This window comes from Adelges cooleyi, unplaced genomic scaffold, assembly GCF_023614345.1.
Source record: "Adelges cooleyi isolate 19-005CV unplaced genomic scaffold, UGA_ACOO_1.1 ACOO_flye_CR_arks_rails_tigmint_CR_PRNA_446, whole genome shotgun sequence".
NCBI lineage: Eukaryota > Metazoa > Arthropoda > Insecta > Hemiptera > Adelgidae > Adelges > Adelges cooleyi.
The window spans coordinates 1,360,417-1,376,932 of NW_026096129.1; the positions used below are offsets into that span (position 1 = coordinate 1,360,417).

General features: G+C 30.6%; 2 protein-coding genes across 2 annotated transcripts; both read left to right on the plus strand.

Moving 5' to 3' along the window:
- The first annotated feature begins 3,773 nt into the window (after positions 1 to 3,773).
- LOC126842075 (uncharacterized) lies at positions 3,774 to 6,024 on the plus strand. The gene is made up of 5 exons (XM_050578936.1): positions 3,774 to 3,864; positions 4,281 to 4,440; positions 4,528 to 4,595; positions 5,627 to 5,813; positions 5,911 to 6,024. The coding sequence occupies exons 1-5, from the start codon at positions 3,844 to 3,846 to the stop codon at positions 6,000 to 6,002; spliced, it is 528 nt and encodes a 175-aa protein (XP_050434893.1). The 5' UTR covers positions 3,774 to 3,843; the 3' UTR covers positions 6,003 to 6,024.
- Positions 6,025 to 13,934: 7,910 nt separating this feature from the next.
- On the plus strand, positions 13,935 to 14,898 carry LOC126842141 (uncharacterized). Its single transcript, XM_050579030.1, has 4 exons — positions 13,935 to 13,995; positions 14,081 to 14,148; positions 14,457 to 14,643; positions 14,740 to 14,898. The coding sequence occupies exons 1-4, from the start codon at positions 13,935 to 13,937 to the stop codon at positions 14,829 to 14,831; spliced, it is 408 nt and encodes a 135-aa protein (XP_050434987.1). The 3' UTR covers positions 14,832 to 14,898.
- The last annotated feature ends 1,618 nt before the right edge of the window (positions 14,899 to 16,516 follow it).

Here is a 16,516-nt window from a genome sequence, read left to right on the forward strand (position 1 = left end):
AACATACCGGACACTGCCCCTTTGCCGCTAGACAGAAGCTCCAACGAAGATAGAACTCACAAGCTACACCAATATTGATTGGTCGAGTTCGACGACCATAATGATAAAAATAATAATACTTTACTTAAAACATTTTTATGTGTATATTAAAAATTGTAATATTACGCTCATCGGTGTCTATGATTATCTTAATTCTATTAATCAATAATTACAAACGAAACAAAAAAATCAGTACCTAAATTTTTTTTGTTTTCAATTTAATTAAATAATCTATTACAATTTATTGCACTACATTCTCACAATACTGTAAGCACTTATATTCTATAAAAAAATATTGTCTCAATCTAACCGTTTTTCGCAAAGATATAATTTCACCTTAGATATTTGTCGAATGTAAGTACCTAGTTCATTTTCTTGAACATTTTTTAATTTTTAAATCTAAATGTGATATTATCACGATCAAAAGCTTGGGTGCGAATCTGAAAAAGTAAGAGATGACTTAGATGCCATTCTAAAAAAAGTAGATATTAAGTAGAACATAAACCTGCACAGTTTAAACCAGCACAGTCCAAACCAAGCACAATCAAAACCAACCCAGTGAGCCAAGCACAGTAGAAACCTACTCAAAGCGAAGTAGTGGGATGGTATTTTGGTCTGAGAATAATAATTAATAAAGGCATGCCTCTTAAATGATTAAATTCCAACAAATGTTAACGACCTTGTCAGAGATCTGCGTAGCTGAAGAAAAATGTAGCTTTAATAATCAATTTTTTTTTTAATTCATATTTTTTATCTTCTCTGATCATTCTTTGAAATGAGCTTAGAATCAAATTTTTTATCTCTTATAGTTTAAAAGAAATTAAAAAATTAGGCGGTACCTGTTAGTGCCTCTTGGCACAAAATAATGTTATTCGGTAATGACTAGAAACTAATAAGGTAATGTTGTGTGAGCTGGTTAGTTAAAGCTTATGAAGAGTATAATATTATGGTAACTAAAATGTTTTATTATAACAACAGTTTATATATCACAACAATAAAAATGAACAGTTAATATTAACATAGAATGAGCCACTGTGGCTGACTAGATAATAAACGATGGTTGAGCCTATGCCTATCGACCAACTTTCGCTGAATAAAAGAAGAGATCATAAATGTGTTCTAATAATTCACAATAGGTGCCTTCATATAGTAGTAGTTAGACAGTAGTAAAAATAATATTATTGCATTTTGTATTTTTATGGCATGGAACATACTTAACTAGATACTCTATTGAATTTCAACAAATTTGTATTAAATAATAGGTACATATAGGTATCACATCGATATTATTATTATTTTTTTTTTTAGATGTATAATACAGTTAAAAAATTGTTTTTTTTTTTTTTAAGAACTTGCTATTGTAATAGGGAAACTGCAGATGTTCTTCTAATGTATTTTGTTTACTGCCTTAATTTTTGTACTGCATGTATATGAACGAAATAATACAACAAATGTTTAAAAAACAATTGTATTTGTCTAGCAAATGGCCTGAATCTAAAGCATATATAAATCTAGTTTTGATTAGGTATCACGGTGTAATCGAATGTAATACCTAAGAACATAGCAATATATGTTTTTGCAAACATTGTTTTTTTGTGCTTGTGTCAACGAAACACCAAAGACGCGAACAAAAACACTTTTCTACTGTTTATCCGTCGTTCGTCTTTGGCGTCAACAGTACAGCTAGGTATTATTACAAGAAGTATTCGATTGAAATTTGATTATTATTTAAAAAAACAACCAAAACTATGCATAATTTCAAGAGAGCACTTATTGTCTGTGCGGTGCATTTTATAACGTCGGCGTGGGTAAGAGTGTATGATACTGTATATTTATGAATGTCTCGGATGTAATAAACTGATATATAACATAAATGCTGTTATATAATACTAACAAAATATGTGTGTAAATCTGCCACGTCATCGGAAATAGGTTCACTCAGTAAGTTTACCAATACAATTGACAGTCATCATACTTTATTTTAGAGCTACGGACTGAACAGTGATCAATTGAATCAGTTGAATAACCTGTTTGAGAACCACAAAACGTCTACCGGCGAAGTTAGGGAGAAGCAAATCGCAGACGTCGTGGAGGAAATCTTTGGAATAGAATGGGAAATAATTCTAGATGACTTTAGATACGTGTCGGGTATGATAAACAGTTGTTATATTACCAATTGTTTGGACAATTAAAGTCGACCGTTATGGCCGTTAAGGGCTTCGCACTTAGTTAATTAATATTTGTTGACCTTAATGGATAATACCGGCCGATTCTTTTAACATGCTACAATAGTTTACTCTTAAGAAGCTCAATAGTTTACTCTTAAGAAAATTGAAATTTTCTAGTATTTCCTTTCTTTTGAAATCTTTTTGTACACATGCTTTAGCACGATATTAGAAAATATTCAAACTTTTATCTTTTATAGTCTTTGGTGAAGCTTTATTTTATAGTGAGAAAAACATAGCAGGAAACACAAGTCTACTTCCGGCCAAGTAAACTAAAAATTCGTTTTTTTTTACTAGTTTAATATGTAGGCAAAATTTATACATACAATCACTATGATATAATCACTAAGGGTATAACCGAGAAGATTTTATTTTATATTATATTATTATCTTTATGAGTGCCAATATTTTTTTAATAACATTTTTGAGTACTTAAGAAATGCATCAGTATAATATGTGAATGTAAAATGTAGTATTTGTAATACAATTGCAAATCATAAACACACTACAACAGTACAAAACAATAATGTTTTAGGCAAAAAGCTATCGTTACAACTGTTTTATTAAAAGCGAATGATTTAATTATTAACAACTTATCAATTTGTATACAGATGAATCCGATTCTACAAATCTTTATTTCTTATTGACAACTTTGGCGCAACAAGACAACAAAATATCCGACGACATTGAGGTATTCGAAGGCTTTAATCAACAAGTTTAAACTCTTAATAAAATATATACCAAGTATTGGCAAATATCGAGAACGAAATTTTTTTTAAATTAGGTATTATTTTTCATAATTTTACCAGAGAGCTATAAATTAGCTGAAATTTCATATATTTTGCAACAATATAACCCTATCTCTTATGTGTTAAACCCCTATGATGAATTAAAAATTTAGGATAGTTTTTTTATTCGGGGTTATTAATTAAGCATAAGACACTCATTCATTTTAAATTCAAAAGTCAAAAAGCGGTTGAGTGATATTGAACATTTTAATCTTTAAAAGTAGTTGCTCAAAATTGGGTTTCGACCAGTCGAAATTTGTAGCAAATAATTTGCTATTTTAAAAAATAATTAGCTCGCATACGTTACCGTACATCGTTAATATATAAGTTCATGACTTTACTCATAAGGGATAGTGTTTATTTCTTTTTTTTTTATAGAAAATGTGATCAAAAAATTAGGTTAACTGTAAATTGTAAAAGAATAATTTTAAAAAGTATTTTGAAAGATAATGGCTGGGGCCATTGTTGTTATAAGCAATCACCCTTTATGCATAAATTGTTTTCAGGTTAAAAGGCTTACGCCTTTTGAAGTAGACTTTTTCTTGAAGGAGTTCGGTATATGCGCCAAATATTATGATCAACCGGAATATCTTACTCTTGAACAGCTGTCGGAAGCATTCAGATATTGGAGAACGATAAGTTTTGCATTGAACCAAAAATTAAAAAAACTTAAAACCGAAAAAGGCGGTAATGCACACCAGCCGAAAAGGCGGTTCCCTACTTCTAATTCAGTTTCAGACAACTCTAAACGAGACAGCCATATAGTTAATGCTTCCGACTTCTTATTGATCATGTTGGAAATAAAACCAGATGTAAGTGCAATACTCGAAATGAAATTTTAAAAAGTGGGGAAAATAAAATCTGTAATCGGAAGAGAGGTGGAGTCATAAACTTTAAATTTAAACAACAAAAGTAGTTGTCCTAAAATGGTTGTTGAACAGTCATAATTTTCTTAAAAAATATTCAATAGAACAAAAGTTTTTTTGCCTGTCAAATTCTTGTGGGATAACCTGTGCAGATAAACTGCTGATATCATCACAATTTGTACTGTCGAATACCATGCAAGACATTATTAATTGTCCATATTTCAGCTTTAATACTTCTTTTTTTTTTAATTGCTAAAATTTTACTATTAGTCTAGGAATGTGGAGTTTTGGGGATTTATTGTTTGAATTATTGATCTTTGGAAGGAGGATGCTTGTTTTAATACTTTTATCATACATTGTAGGGCCGTGGTCTGACTCTAGCACAGGTAGGTAAGTTTTCTGGTTTACACGAAACACATAAGAGAGCAACCGGTGGCATTAATCCTTTTGCAAGTAGAAAAGTGTTCGAAGAGCTTGGCATAACCATAAACAGTGAATTGCAGGTGCTATTTGAAACCGTCCGTAAGAATTATTTTTGTGTTGTGTTATTAGATAAATGACAAGTAATTTGAGAAATAAAAACTATTAATTTTATTAATATTCGCACAGAACCCGCTGGAAAATTGTTGATTGAATTAATCCTCGCTGCGGCAGAACTCAACAAGGATGTCGGTGAGGTAAATGTAATATCGTTCATTTTTTGACATTTTCATGTCTAAGCTCTGGCACATAACCGAAAAAAGCGTTACCATAAAAGCGTTACCAAAAGAGCGTTACCTAAAAAGCGTTGCCAAAAGAACGTAACGAAAAAAGCGAAAGGGTTGAAGATGAGGTGGGTATAGGAAAGGGGTGGAATTAGCTATGGCAAATAACCGAAAAAAGCGTTACCAAAAGAGCGTTACCACACGAAGATGGGTTGGAGGTGGAAATAGGGGTAGGAGATAAGGGGTGGGTGTGGGATAGGGTTGGGTTGGGGACAGGGGTAGAGGTGGGATATAGGGGTAGGGGATAGGGGTGAGTGATAGGGGTAAGATATAGGAGATAAGAGATATGATGTACGTTCAACGTTCAAATTAGAACTAAATAATAAATTCAAAACAGTTTAATTCTCTATATATTAAACTATGTTAAGTTACTTTTGGCCAGATAATAAACACTACAATTTTAGCCAGAAACATGATTGTCCATAATTTTTTAATCTCCTTGGCTTATGCTGTAACTGGAAGCTCCATGTAATTTTTTTTTTTTAATTATAATTCCACAACTAATCTATATTTATTCGGTACTTCAACGGGACATGAAAATGCTCTATCGTGGTTGCAGACTCGGCTGAAAAACTTTTTTGTTTTATATATAGAGTGATCATTTTATCATGAACCTCTCAATATCTCATTGGTTTTAATTAATAATTACATTTTTTTTTCACACTGTTTTTATATAAAATCTCAATTTTCCACAAATTTGTACATCTCTACACCTCTTTCCCCTCTCAAACTAATTATTCTTAGACCAACTTATAAGACTTATATGCGTTACTGTTAAAGTTTCAAAAGTTGATGTATAAATAATTAGACCTTATGAGGTATTGAGTGGTTCACGATAAAATTATCACCCTGTATTTCAAAGTTCTTCGCTGTTATGTTCGTTATAGTACTATTTGCTTACTAATTAATAATTATATTACATTTCTACGTAAACAATTGTTTAGAGATCAAGAGTATTAAGTCTTTGCGAGGTCGTAATTGCCATACAGAAATTCAATAATCTGGACCTGATCAACGACGGTGTACTGATTCCTAAGGAGTACGCCAACTTCGTGAAAAAGTCAAAACAAATTTTGAAATGGTCGACAAAACCTACTGAAAATGCGCTACGTTATTTAATGAAATTCGATGGTGAAGTTAATTTTAACATCGTTAAAATGTTTTAATAAATGACGTTGATGTTGGTCGTCTCTTGTTAAAAAAAAAATTATTTATTTTCCTTTTTTAGGTATTAATAACAGAAACATTGCGGATTACATGCAAGTTGTATTTTTCATTGATAAACATACCAAACACTGTCCCTATGCCACTATACATTAGATCCGTTGAAGATAGTACTCACAAGCTTTAACAACATTAATCGGGCATGTTCAACGACCATAATGATAGTGATAATAATATTTTAAACATTTCTATGTATTTATTAATAATTTAAATACTACGTTCCTCGGTGTCTATGTTTATCTTATTTCTATTAATTAAAAATTACAAACGAAAAAAATTCAGTACCTACATTTTTTTGTTTTTATTTAACTGAAAACCTATTATATTTTATTACGCTACATTTTTACTGAGTTTGGTTCACGCACAATTTTAAATCTAAGTGTGATATCATCACAATCAAACGATTAGATCTGAAAAAAGTAAGAATCCAGCAGATCATAAACCTGCAATGTCCAAACCAACAACAATCAAAACTAGTACAGTGTTAACCTAGCACAGTTTAAACCTATTCCAAGAGAAGTGGTGGGATGATATTTTGGTGTGAGAATATTTATTAACAGTGACATGTCAACAAATGTTAAAGACCTTAAACTACAATAGCCGTTCATCGATGTCAAAGATCTGCGTGGCTAAAGAAAAATGCAGCTTAAATATTTAATTATTTTTTGTTAATTCATATTTTGTATCTTTTTGTAGAGCTCTTTGAAATGAGCTTAGCATCAACTTGATAAATTATAATAAAATAAATGAACAGTTAATACTTACTGAGCCTATGTCTAACGACCTAACTTACACTGCATAAATGATAAAAGAAGATATCATACATTTCTTCTAATAATTCACAATAGCTACCTTTGTATATCAGTAGTAGATATAATATTATTATATTTAGTTGTGCCTTCTACTGAAATTCAAAAAAATAAAATTTACTAGATCGTAGTTCACTCACATTCGCTGTGTTTTTTTTTTTTGCGTTTGTGATTCGGCCTAAACTTGTGTCATTTATTGTGTCGTTTACGTTTGTGAGAGGCTCTTGTTTTATTTTGAACAGTATGTGAGATATTGAAAAATTCCTTACTTGGTTGCGTTATCAGCCCTGGATAATGGATGTCTACTATGGCTTGTAAAGTTTGGCAAATTGTGCCTATTTGCATGTGCTTTTGATGCTTCAGTCGTATGAAGAGCATTGCTGATTCATCTATAACTAGGATCTAGTTTTCGGCTAATTGACGAGATATTTCCAACACCCACGGTCCGCAAATCATGATTGTTTGATTGCAGAAGAGTGTAACCGTATTCGATTTTCCAAGTTGTGAATTCTTGGACTATGGACAGTGGCTCGGTGTTGTCATAGTTCTGGCCATCCTAGCCAATTATCATGGTGTTCGGTTGGTGAACAACTATTAAGATCCAATGACAGTTTTGTACCCATGTTTGTAGAAATATACATTATGTCTTACTGAAAATCTTGTCATTAATCCGGCGTGACATGCCTTCCACGTTCCTCAACCGTAAGGTCACGGTAAAGGCTGGTGTCACATTTCTGGTGTTGTTCAGTAATCAAATGTATGTAATCTTCCACCGTTTGGCAAGAGTACCGCGAACGCGGTGATTCGAAAGACATGTCAATTAACGTTAGAATTGCTGTAAGCCATCTTCAGTTATAACCACATTTTGAATGAATTTCAGAGCGGTTCCCATATAACTGATATCTCCTGTTGGAAAAATAAAAACATGTTTATAATCAAATTTTTTTAATGTTCGCAAATAGTTCTAGTGTTTTTTTTTATATACCATAGGAGAAACTTGTTTGGGCATCAGTTTTCTATTATACCCCTTAGGTACCTAAAGGTTTGACATTGGTAACTGGGGTGGGGGAGGGATGGGGTACACAAAAATTTTTAATTTAAATTTTTTTGATTGTATAACATTATTTTGGTCACATGCTAAATTTCAAGTTTTTTAAACCCCTAATCTTCATCAAAATCCATTTTTAATATTAGAAACTAGACTTTTTTTTACACGACTAATTTTTAGCTCTTAAATCGTTTAAATCATGTTTTACGATTCGGCAAACATTTGTATTGCAACACGTACATTTTACCTTCTACTGAAATACAAAAGTATACTAAATCGTTATTCATCCTGAATATTTTCAAGACATATAAAAATCTAGAAAACTCTCCACTGAATAAACTCATTACCTTTAAGATGTAACGTTTAATACGAACATAACAGTGTTTTATACATTTTAAACACTGATATCAATTTTATCCGATATCCAGATAATAAAATTCGGTTATCAAAATAGCCGTTTTGTATTAAATAAAAACAGTTATTTTTCTGTCTGATATACTTTTGTTCGGAATCAATCCATATAATAAAGAAATAATAGGAGAATATCAAGCTGGTTTCATAATAGGGAGATCAACAGTTGATCAGATTTATACAGTTAAACAAGAAGCTAAGAAAAGTCACGAGTTCAATAAAGATGTGCACCTTGGATTACAAAGCTGCATGCGATTCGATTAACAGAGAAAAAGTATGGAATGTCATGATCCAAATGGAAATACCTGCAAAATTAGTCAGAATGATAAAAGCATGTACATATGAATCCAAAAGTAAAGTAAGGTTTGGAGTAGAGGTATCAGTAATCAGATAATTTTCCAGTAACGACAGGACTCAAACAAGGGGTCGCTCTATCGCCAGCACTGTTTAATATTGCATTAGAATCAGATATGCGAAAGGTACTAATACAAGCCAAAGGAATAAAAATGGATAACAATAAAGAATTAACCGTAGTAGCTTTTGCTGACGATATAATTCTTATAGCTGAAACAGAAAATGCACTGAGAAACACAACTAGCATCCTATTACATGAAGGTAAAGAGATTGGTCTGAAGATAAACGAGTCAAAAACAAATTTTATGATACTTTCGAGACGAAATCACAACTCTATTTATTTAAAAGTTGATGATTACAAATTTGAAAAGGTACAGAGCTTCAAGTACCGAGGCGCAGAGATCAATGAAAATGCTAATAGCCATATAGAAGTTAAAAAACGACTTATGGCAGCAAATAGAAGCTACTATAGTTTAATGTTATTATTCAAATCAAGATTACTATGAATAAAGTCTAAAATTAAGCTATACAAAGTCATAGTTAAACCAATTGCTCTATATGTATGTAGATGCCAAAAGATGAATAAAAGTTAGAAGTGTTTGAAAGAAAGATATTAAGGAAAATCTTCGGCCCAAAGTGAAATAACGATGGAGGGTATAAAATAAGAAACAATGAAGAGTTGGATAATCTTTATAAAGTGCCTACCATTATTGGAACCCTAAAAAGTACAATGATAAGTTGGGCAGGGCACGCATGGAGATCAGGAGAAATAATTAGATTAATAACTAAATGGAGACCCAACACTAAGAGACCTAGAGGACGGCCTAGATAAAGGGAGATAGTTAGAATACAGGAAGACTTAAAATTTCTGAATGTAAGGAACTCAGAAGAATGTGCGAGAGAGGTGGAGACAATATGTCGTTGCGGCCATGGGCCTTGAAGAACTTTAAAAGCCCAGAAGAACAAGAAGAATTAATTTTCCATTCATTTTAATAATTATAAATGTTTAATAGTAAAAATGTTTAAAGCAATCATTTCGGTTAATAATATTGTTCGGGTATCCGATTTACATGATAGGCCAAACATTATTTAGGATGGATCAAGGATAACAAATTTAGATTTAGTCTTCATATAATAGTCTAAAGACTATGATGGGCATTGCTCTATAGCTTATAATTTAGGTGGTAAGGAGCAGTGTTGGGCAAAATCGTTATCTAGAAAAAAGGTTCAAATACGAATAAAAGATAAAAAATTAAAACTGGTACTCAAAACTTAATATGATCATTCTAAATAGATGTCAATAAAAATGTTGTCATGATTTGAAAATATTTTCTTAAGATTTAACGTGTTTACGTTAAATTACACAAAATCTGCACGAAACACTGTTTTCCGGTAATTAAAGAAAACCTGTAGTCCCGAATTATATTTTATTTTAATATGTTATGGATCCAGTAAGTTGTAGATAACCTATACATTTGCTAGATAAATACAAATTATTGTATAATATTTCTTAGCAATGATGTTTAAAACCGTGTGTTTTTAATTTTACCACTGATTTGAACCTACTGTCACCAGAATGCGAAGCGTTTGTTTAAAAGTTATTTTATCACATTCAGTTATAATAATTCCTGTAGATTTGGTGGGTATATAAGTTTTACGGTAAAATATTCGGTTGTTTTCTGATCGTTATAATTATTTTTTTTTTTTAGATACAAAACACAGTTAAAAAATTGTTTTTAAGAACTTGCTATTATAATAAGGTCACAGCAGATGTTATTTTAGTAGATTTTATTTCCTGACTTAAAGCAAATAGCCTACATCTGAAGCTTATAATATGTATCATGGTAATATGGAATATAATATCCAGGAACATAACAAAATATGTTTTCTCGCGCTTGTGTCAACGCAACACCAAAGACCCGAAGAAAAATACTTCTCTGCTGTTTATCCGTCGTTCGTCTTTGGTGCCAACAGTACAGCTATACTATTACAAGTATTCAATTAATGTTTGATTATTATTTTTAAAAAAAATAACCTAAACTATGCATAATTTCAAGATCGCCCTTATTGTCTGCGCGGTGTGTTTTATAACGTCGACATGGGTAAGAGTGTATGATACTATATATTTATTATTCGTATCGGATGTAATAAACTGATATATGACATAAATGTTGTTATATACTAACAAAATATGTGTGTAAATCTGCCACGTCATCGGGAATAGGTTCACTCAGTAAGTTTACCAATACAATTGATAGTCGTCATACTTTATTTTAGAGCTACGGGCTGAACAGTGATCAATTGAATCGGTTGAATAAACTGTTTGAAAATCACAAAACGTCTACCGGCGGTGTTAGCGAGAAGCAAATCGCAGACGTCGTGGAGGAAACCTTTGGAATAAAATGGGAACAAGTTCTAGTTGACTTTGAATACGTGTCAGGTATGATAAACATTTATTATATTATTTATTGTTTGAAAATAAAAGTCGACCGTTATGGGCTTTGAGCTTAGTTAATTAATATTTGTCAATATTAGTTGAAATTAATGGCTAATACCGGCCGATTCTTTTAACATGCTACATTAGATTACAAGTTTTAACAAAATTACAATTTTCTAGTATTTTTTTTTCTTTTGGAAACATTTTGTACACATTCTTTGGCTTGATTTTAGAAAATATTCATCTTTTTATTATTTAGTGAAGCTTTGCCGACTTTTAATTTTTAATGATTAGTAACATATATAATATTTAATTATATTTAAACTTGGTGAATAAAATGACTGGGCGATATCCTATTTTGAATTATTATTTTTAAAGTTATTTAGGTTTAAAAACAAGGATGGAATGTGCAGTTTGGTTGCCTTTTGCTTGCAGATAAAATTAACTTTATACTGCCTCTTGACTCTTCATTACCGTTTCTCCTTGTCCTAAATTTTTACTGTTCCTAAAGTGATTTTTTAATAGCGAATGATTTAATTATTAACTACTAATCAATTTGTGTACAGATGATTCCGATTCTACAAATTTATATTCCTTATTGAGGCCATTGGCGCAACAAGACAACAGGAAATCCGACGAAATTGAGGTATTTAAGTCCCCAATCAACTAGTTTAAACTATACCTAACTAAAATATATACCAAGTATTGTCAAATATAGAGAATACGTTTTTTTTTGTTTTTTTTTCATACAATTATTACTAGAGTTATAAATTAGCTGAAATTGGATATATTTTCCAACAATATAACCCTATCCCTTATGGGTCGAACCCTATGATGAATTCAAAATTTTAAAATGGCTATGTTATTCGGGGCAATTTATTAAGCATAAGACACTCATTCATTCTTGAAATAATCGCGATTTTGTAGTGTTTTTTTTTTCCAGAGAAAATTAGTATCTTATCTTTAACAAAACCCTCTGTGAATTAAATGTTAATCAAGTTAAAAATTTAAGACGGCAGATGGAAAACGCTTCAAATGATATTCAACTCTATTATCGTTAAAATTAGTTGCTCAAAACTGGGTTTTGACCAGTCGAATTTGCAGCAAATAATTTGCTATTAAAAAAATGATTAACATACATACGTTACCGGTAAAAATTCTTATGACATTACTCATACGGGATAGTGTTTATTATTTTTTTTTTTAGAAAATATGATTAAAAAAAAATTAGGTGAACTGTAAATTTTAAAATAATCATTTTAAGAAGTCCAAAATATTTTGAATGATAATGGCTGGGCCATTGCTGTTAAAAGCAATCATCCTGTATGTATAAATGGTTTTCAGGTTAAAAGACTTACGCCTTTTGAAGTAGACTTTTTCCTGGAGGAGTTCGGTACATGCGCTGAATCTCATGATCAACTGAAATATCTTACTATTCAACAGCTGTCGGAAACATTCGACTACTGGAAAACAATAAGTGTTGCATTGCACGAAAAATTAAAAAAACTTAAAACCGAAAACAAGCCGAGGTGGTTCCCTGTTTTTAACTATAAACAAGATAACCGTTTAGTTAACGCGGCCGACTTCTTATTGATCATGTTGGAAATAAAACCAGATGTAAGTGCAATACTCAAGATAATATTTAAAAAAATAGAAGGAAAATAAAATTTGTGGTCTTCGACTTTAAAACTTAAGCAACAAAAGTAGTTATCCAAAACTGGTTGATTAACAGTCATAATATTCAGAAATTTATTCTTAAAAAAATGGCCAGCTGGAAAATCAATTTAAAAAAAAAAACCCAAAAATATTCACTAGAACAAAAGTTATTTTGACTGTCAAATTTTTATAAAACACTGTATATATGAACTGTTGATACGTTACAGTTTGTTACATAACAAAATGCAAATTCATGAGAGTAAATTTTTGCAAATTACTCTTATAAGATCTAACAATCTTATAATAATCACCAGTATGTAATAACAGCTGTAACCTCATTGCTGTAAAACATGTTAAAGATCTAGGAGTTTTTCTATCTGGTGATTCATTATTTTACCGAAACACATCAAACATATTTGGAATAAAGCTTCACGTACATTAGGATTTTTAAGAAGAAATTTTAATGAATTTTAAATTATCGCATGCTTAAAATTTTTATATATTGCACTTGTTCGGTCTATTATGGAATATGTCTCCATGTTATGTGACTTGTGATATTAATAAGATTGAATCTTTACAACATGGATTTTTAACTTTTTCATCTTACAAAACAAATAATAAAGCAATTAAACATGATAAATTGCTTAATAATCTAAAAATGCATTCTCTTTTATGCAGAAAAAAATATCTGGATGTTTACTGGGTGTAAAATTTACTCAATAATAGAATTAATTGTCCAGAAATGTTTAATTTAATACCCATAAATGTTCCACAAGTATCGCTTCGATCCTCTCCTAGGTTTTATATACCTATCTATGCACAGAATTACAGTAGCAACTCGCCGGTAAATCGCATGCTTAACATATGCAATAAAACTAGTAACTTTGACTTCTTTCATGATTCATCAACTTTATTATGGTCCACATGTTGTAATATTTATAAATCTCAATATTGTATACTTATGCTCATTATTTACTCATATTTGATACTTTATTGTTTACTTATGTAATTATTCCATTACTAGGTTGTTTTTACTATTTACTATTTTACTCATAATTTAAATTTACAAACTTATTCTATAATATGTTATTTATACTTTCAGTACTGTTTGTCCTATGGGCGTTATCATCCATATGATGAATAAATAAATAAAAAAATATTAATCTTGGGGGGGGGGGAGAATACTTGTATTAATGCTTTTTTATACATTATAGGGCCGTGGTCTGAATCTAGCACAAATAGGTAAGTTTGCTAGTTTATACAAAACACATATGAGAGCAGCCGGTGGCATTAATCCTTTTGCAAGTAGAAAAATGTTTGAAGATCTTGGCATACCCACAAACGACGAATTGCAAAAGCTATTTGAATCCACCCGTAAGCATTTTTTTTTTGTATTGTATTATTTATAGGTGTATGACGAGTAATTTGTGAACTATTAATTTTATTAAAACTCGCACAGGACCCGCTGGAAAATTGTTGATGGATTTAATCCTCGTTGCAGCAGAACGCAACCAGAAGGTCGATGGGGTAAATGTAATACGCGGTTCACAATTAATTTTAATATACAGAGTGATAATTTTATCGCGAACCACTTAATATCTCATTGGGTTTAATTGATAATTACAATTTTTTTTTTTCAATTTGACCTTATTGAAATCACATCAAATAAAAACACTATGAAAAAAAATTTGACCATATGAGGTTGAGCTTGAGTGGTTCGCGATAAAACGATCACACTGTATTTCAAAGTTCTTCGCTGTTATGTCCGTTATACTACTATCTCTCCTTCTATTTAATAATAACTATTAAACATTTTTACGTTAACAATTATTTAGAAATTACCGGTATTAAGTCTATGCGAGGTCGTAACTGCCATACGAGAATTCATTGGTCTCGACCTTTCCAACGACGGTGTACTGGTGCCTAAGGAGTATGCCAACTACGTGGAAGAGGCAAAACAATTTTTGGAAAGGTCGGCACATCCTACAAAAAATGTGCGACGTTATTTAAAGAAATTCGATGGTGAAGTTAATTTTAATAGCGTTAAAATGTTTTAATTAATGACGTTGATGTTGGTCGTCTCTTGTTAAAAAAAAATAATTAATTTTCCTTTTTTAGGTATTAATAACAGAAACGTAGCGGATTTCATGCAAGTTGTATTGTTCATTGATAAACATACCGAACACTGTCCCTATGACACTAAACACTAGCTCCGTCGAAGATAGTACTCACAAGCTTTAACAACATTAATCGGGCATGTTCAACGACCATAATGATAGTGATAATAATATTTTAAACATTTCTATGTATTTATTAATGATTTAAATACTACGCTTGTCGATGTCTATGATTATCTTATTTCTATTAAATAATAATTACAAACAAAAAAAATTCAGTACCTACATTTTTTTGTTTTTATTTAATTGAAAACCTATTGCTACATTTTTACTAAATTTGGGTCACGCACAATTCGAAATCTAAATGTGATATCATCACAATCAAACGCTTAGATGCCATTCTAAAAATAGTACATATTAAAAAGGTCATAAACCTCAAAAGTTTAAACCAGCACAGTTCAAACCAAGCACAATCAAAACCAACTCAGTGTAAACCAAGCACAGTATAAACCTACTCCAAGTGAAGTAGAGGGATGATATTTTGATCGGATAATAATAATTAATAAAGGCATGCCTCTTAAATGATTAAATGCCAACAAATGTTAAAGATCTTGTCAGAGATCTGTGTGGCTAAAGAAAAATGTAGCTTAAATATTTATTTTTTTTTTAAATTCATATTTTGTATCTTCTTGGAGAGTTCTTTGAAATGAGCTTAGAATCAAATTTTTTATCCCTTATAGTTTAAAAGAAATTTAAAAATTAGGCGGTACCTGTTAGTGCCTCTTGGAACGTAATAATATTATCCGGTAATGACTAGAAACTAATAAGATAACGTTGTGTGAGCTGGTTAGTTAAAGCTTATGAAGAGTATAATATTATGGTAACTAAAATGATTTATTACAACAACAGTTTATAAATCGCAACAATAAAAATGAACAGTTAATATTAACATAGACTGAGCTCCTGTGGCTGACTAGATAATAAACAATGGTTGAGTCTATGTCTATTGACCAAACTTTCACTAAATAAAAGAAGAGCTCATAAATTTGTTCTAATTATTCACTATAGGCACCTTCAAATAGTAGTAGTCAAGCAAAAATAGTATTGTATTTTGTGTTATTATACATTTAAACTTTTTCCTGGCATGGAAAACTGTTCATACATATTTAGATACTCTATTAAATTTGAAATAATTTACATATTATGGCATCGTTTACCAAGGAAATTATTTTTATCTTATATTAAACTCGTGACTAAAGCAAAAATATCAGATTAGGATATGTACATTGTTTAGCAAGTGTTGTTATTCAGACTATGTAAAAACAGATTTATTAAGGTATGACGCAAAATACAATGTTATTTGTAATACAACAAAACAATATATAAAACTAAAACACTCAATGTACATTAGAACATAGTTTCATATTTTTACAATTTTTATTTTATTCTCATTTACAACTATTGTTGCCATAATAAAAAAAAAATTTGTAAAAAAACTCCTTCCCCAATATGGCAACCCTTGTCTCTTTTAGAACAAGAGTTGTACAACCGAGCTAAAAAGATCGTAGACTAAAAGAAAAAATGCAATTATCAACAAATCTTTGAAACATATTTACAGATGTTGTATCGCCAATACATTTTAAATGAACATTTTATTTAGTTTTTTTTAAATAATATAAATTTTCCAATCAATAGAAAAAAGCCCTGGATGTCCTGGATTCTCTATATTTTTAGATTTGCGTCGAAGCGTTACCATTTAATATTGTAATACTGTAGTC

Excerpts from the sequence above, each read along its gene's own strand:
- LOC126842075 (XM_050578936.1), top strand. The coding sequence starts at position 3,844 with ATGTTGGAAATAAAACCAGAT. Across the intron at positions 3,865-4,280 it reads TGTTGGAAATAAAACCAGAT|GGCCGTGGTCTGACTCTAGC; the intron begins GTAAGTGCAATA and ends CATACATTGTAG. Across the intron at positions 4,596-5,626 it reads TCAACAAGGATGTCGGTGAG|AGATCAAGAGTATTAAGTCT; the intron begins GTAAATGTAATA and ends ACAATTGTTTAG.
- LOC126842141 (XM_050579030.1), top strand. The coding sequence starts at position 13,935 with ATGTTTGAAGATCTTGGCATACCCACAAACGACGAATTGCAAAAGCTA. Across the intron at positions 13,996-14,080 it reads AAAGCTATTTGAATCCACCC|GACCCGCTGGAAAATTGTTG; the intron begins GTAAGCATTTTT and ends AAACTCGCACAG. Across the intron at positions 14,644-14,739 it reads TTATTTAAAGAAATTCGATG|GTATTAATAACAGAAACGTA; the intron begins GTGAAGTTAATT and ends TTCCTTTTTTAG.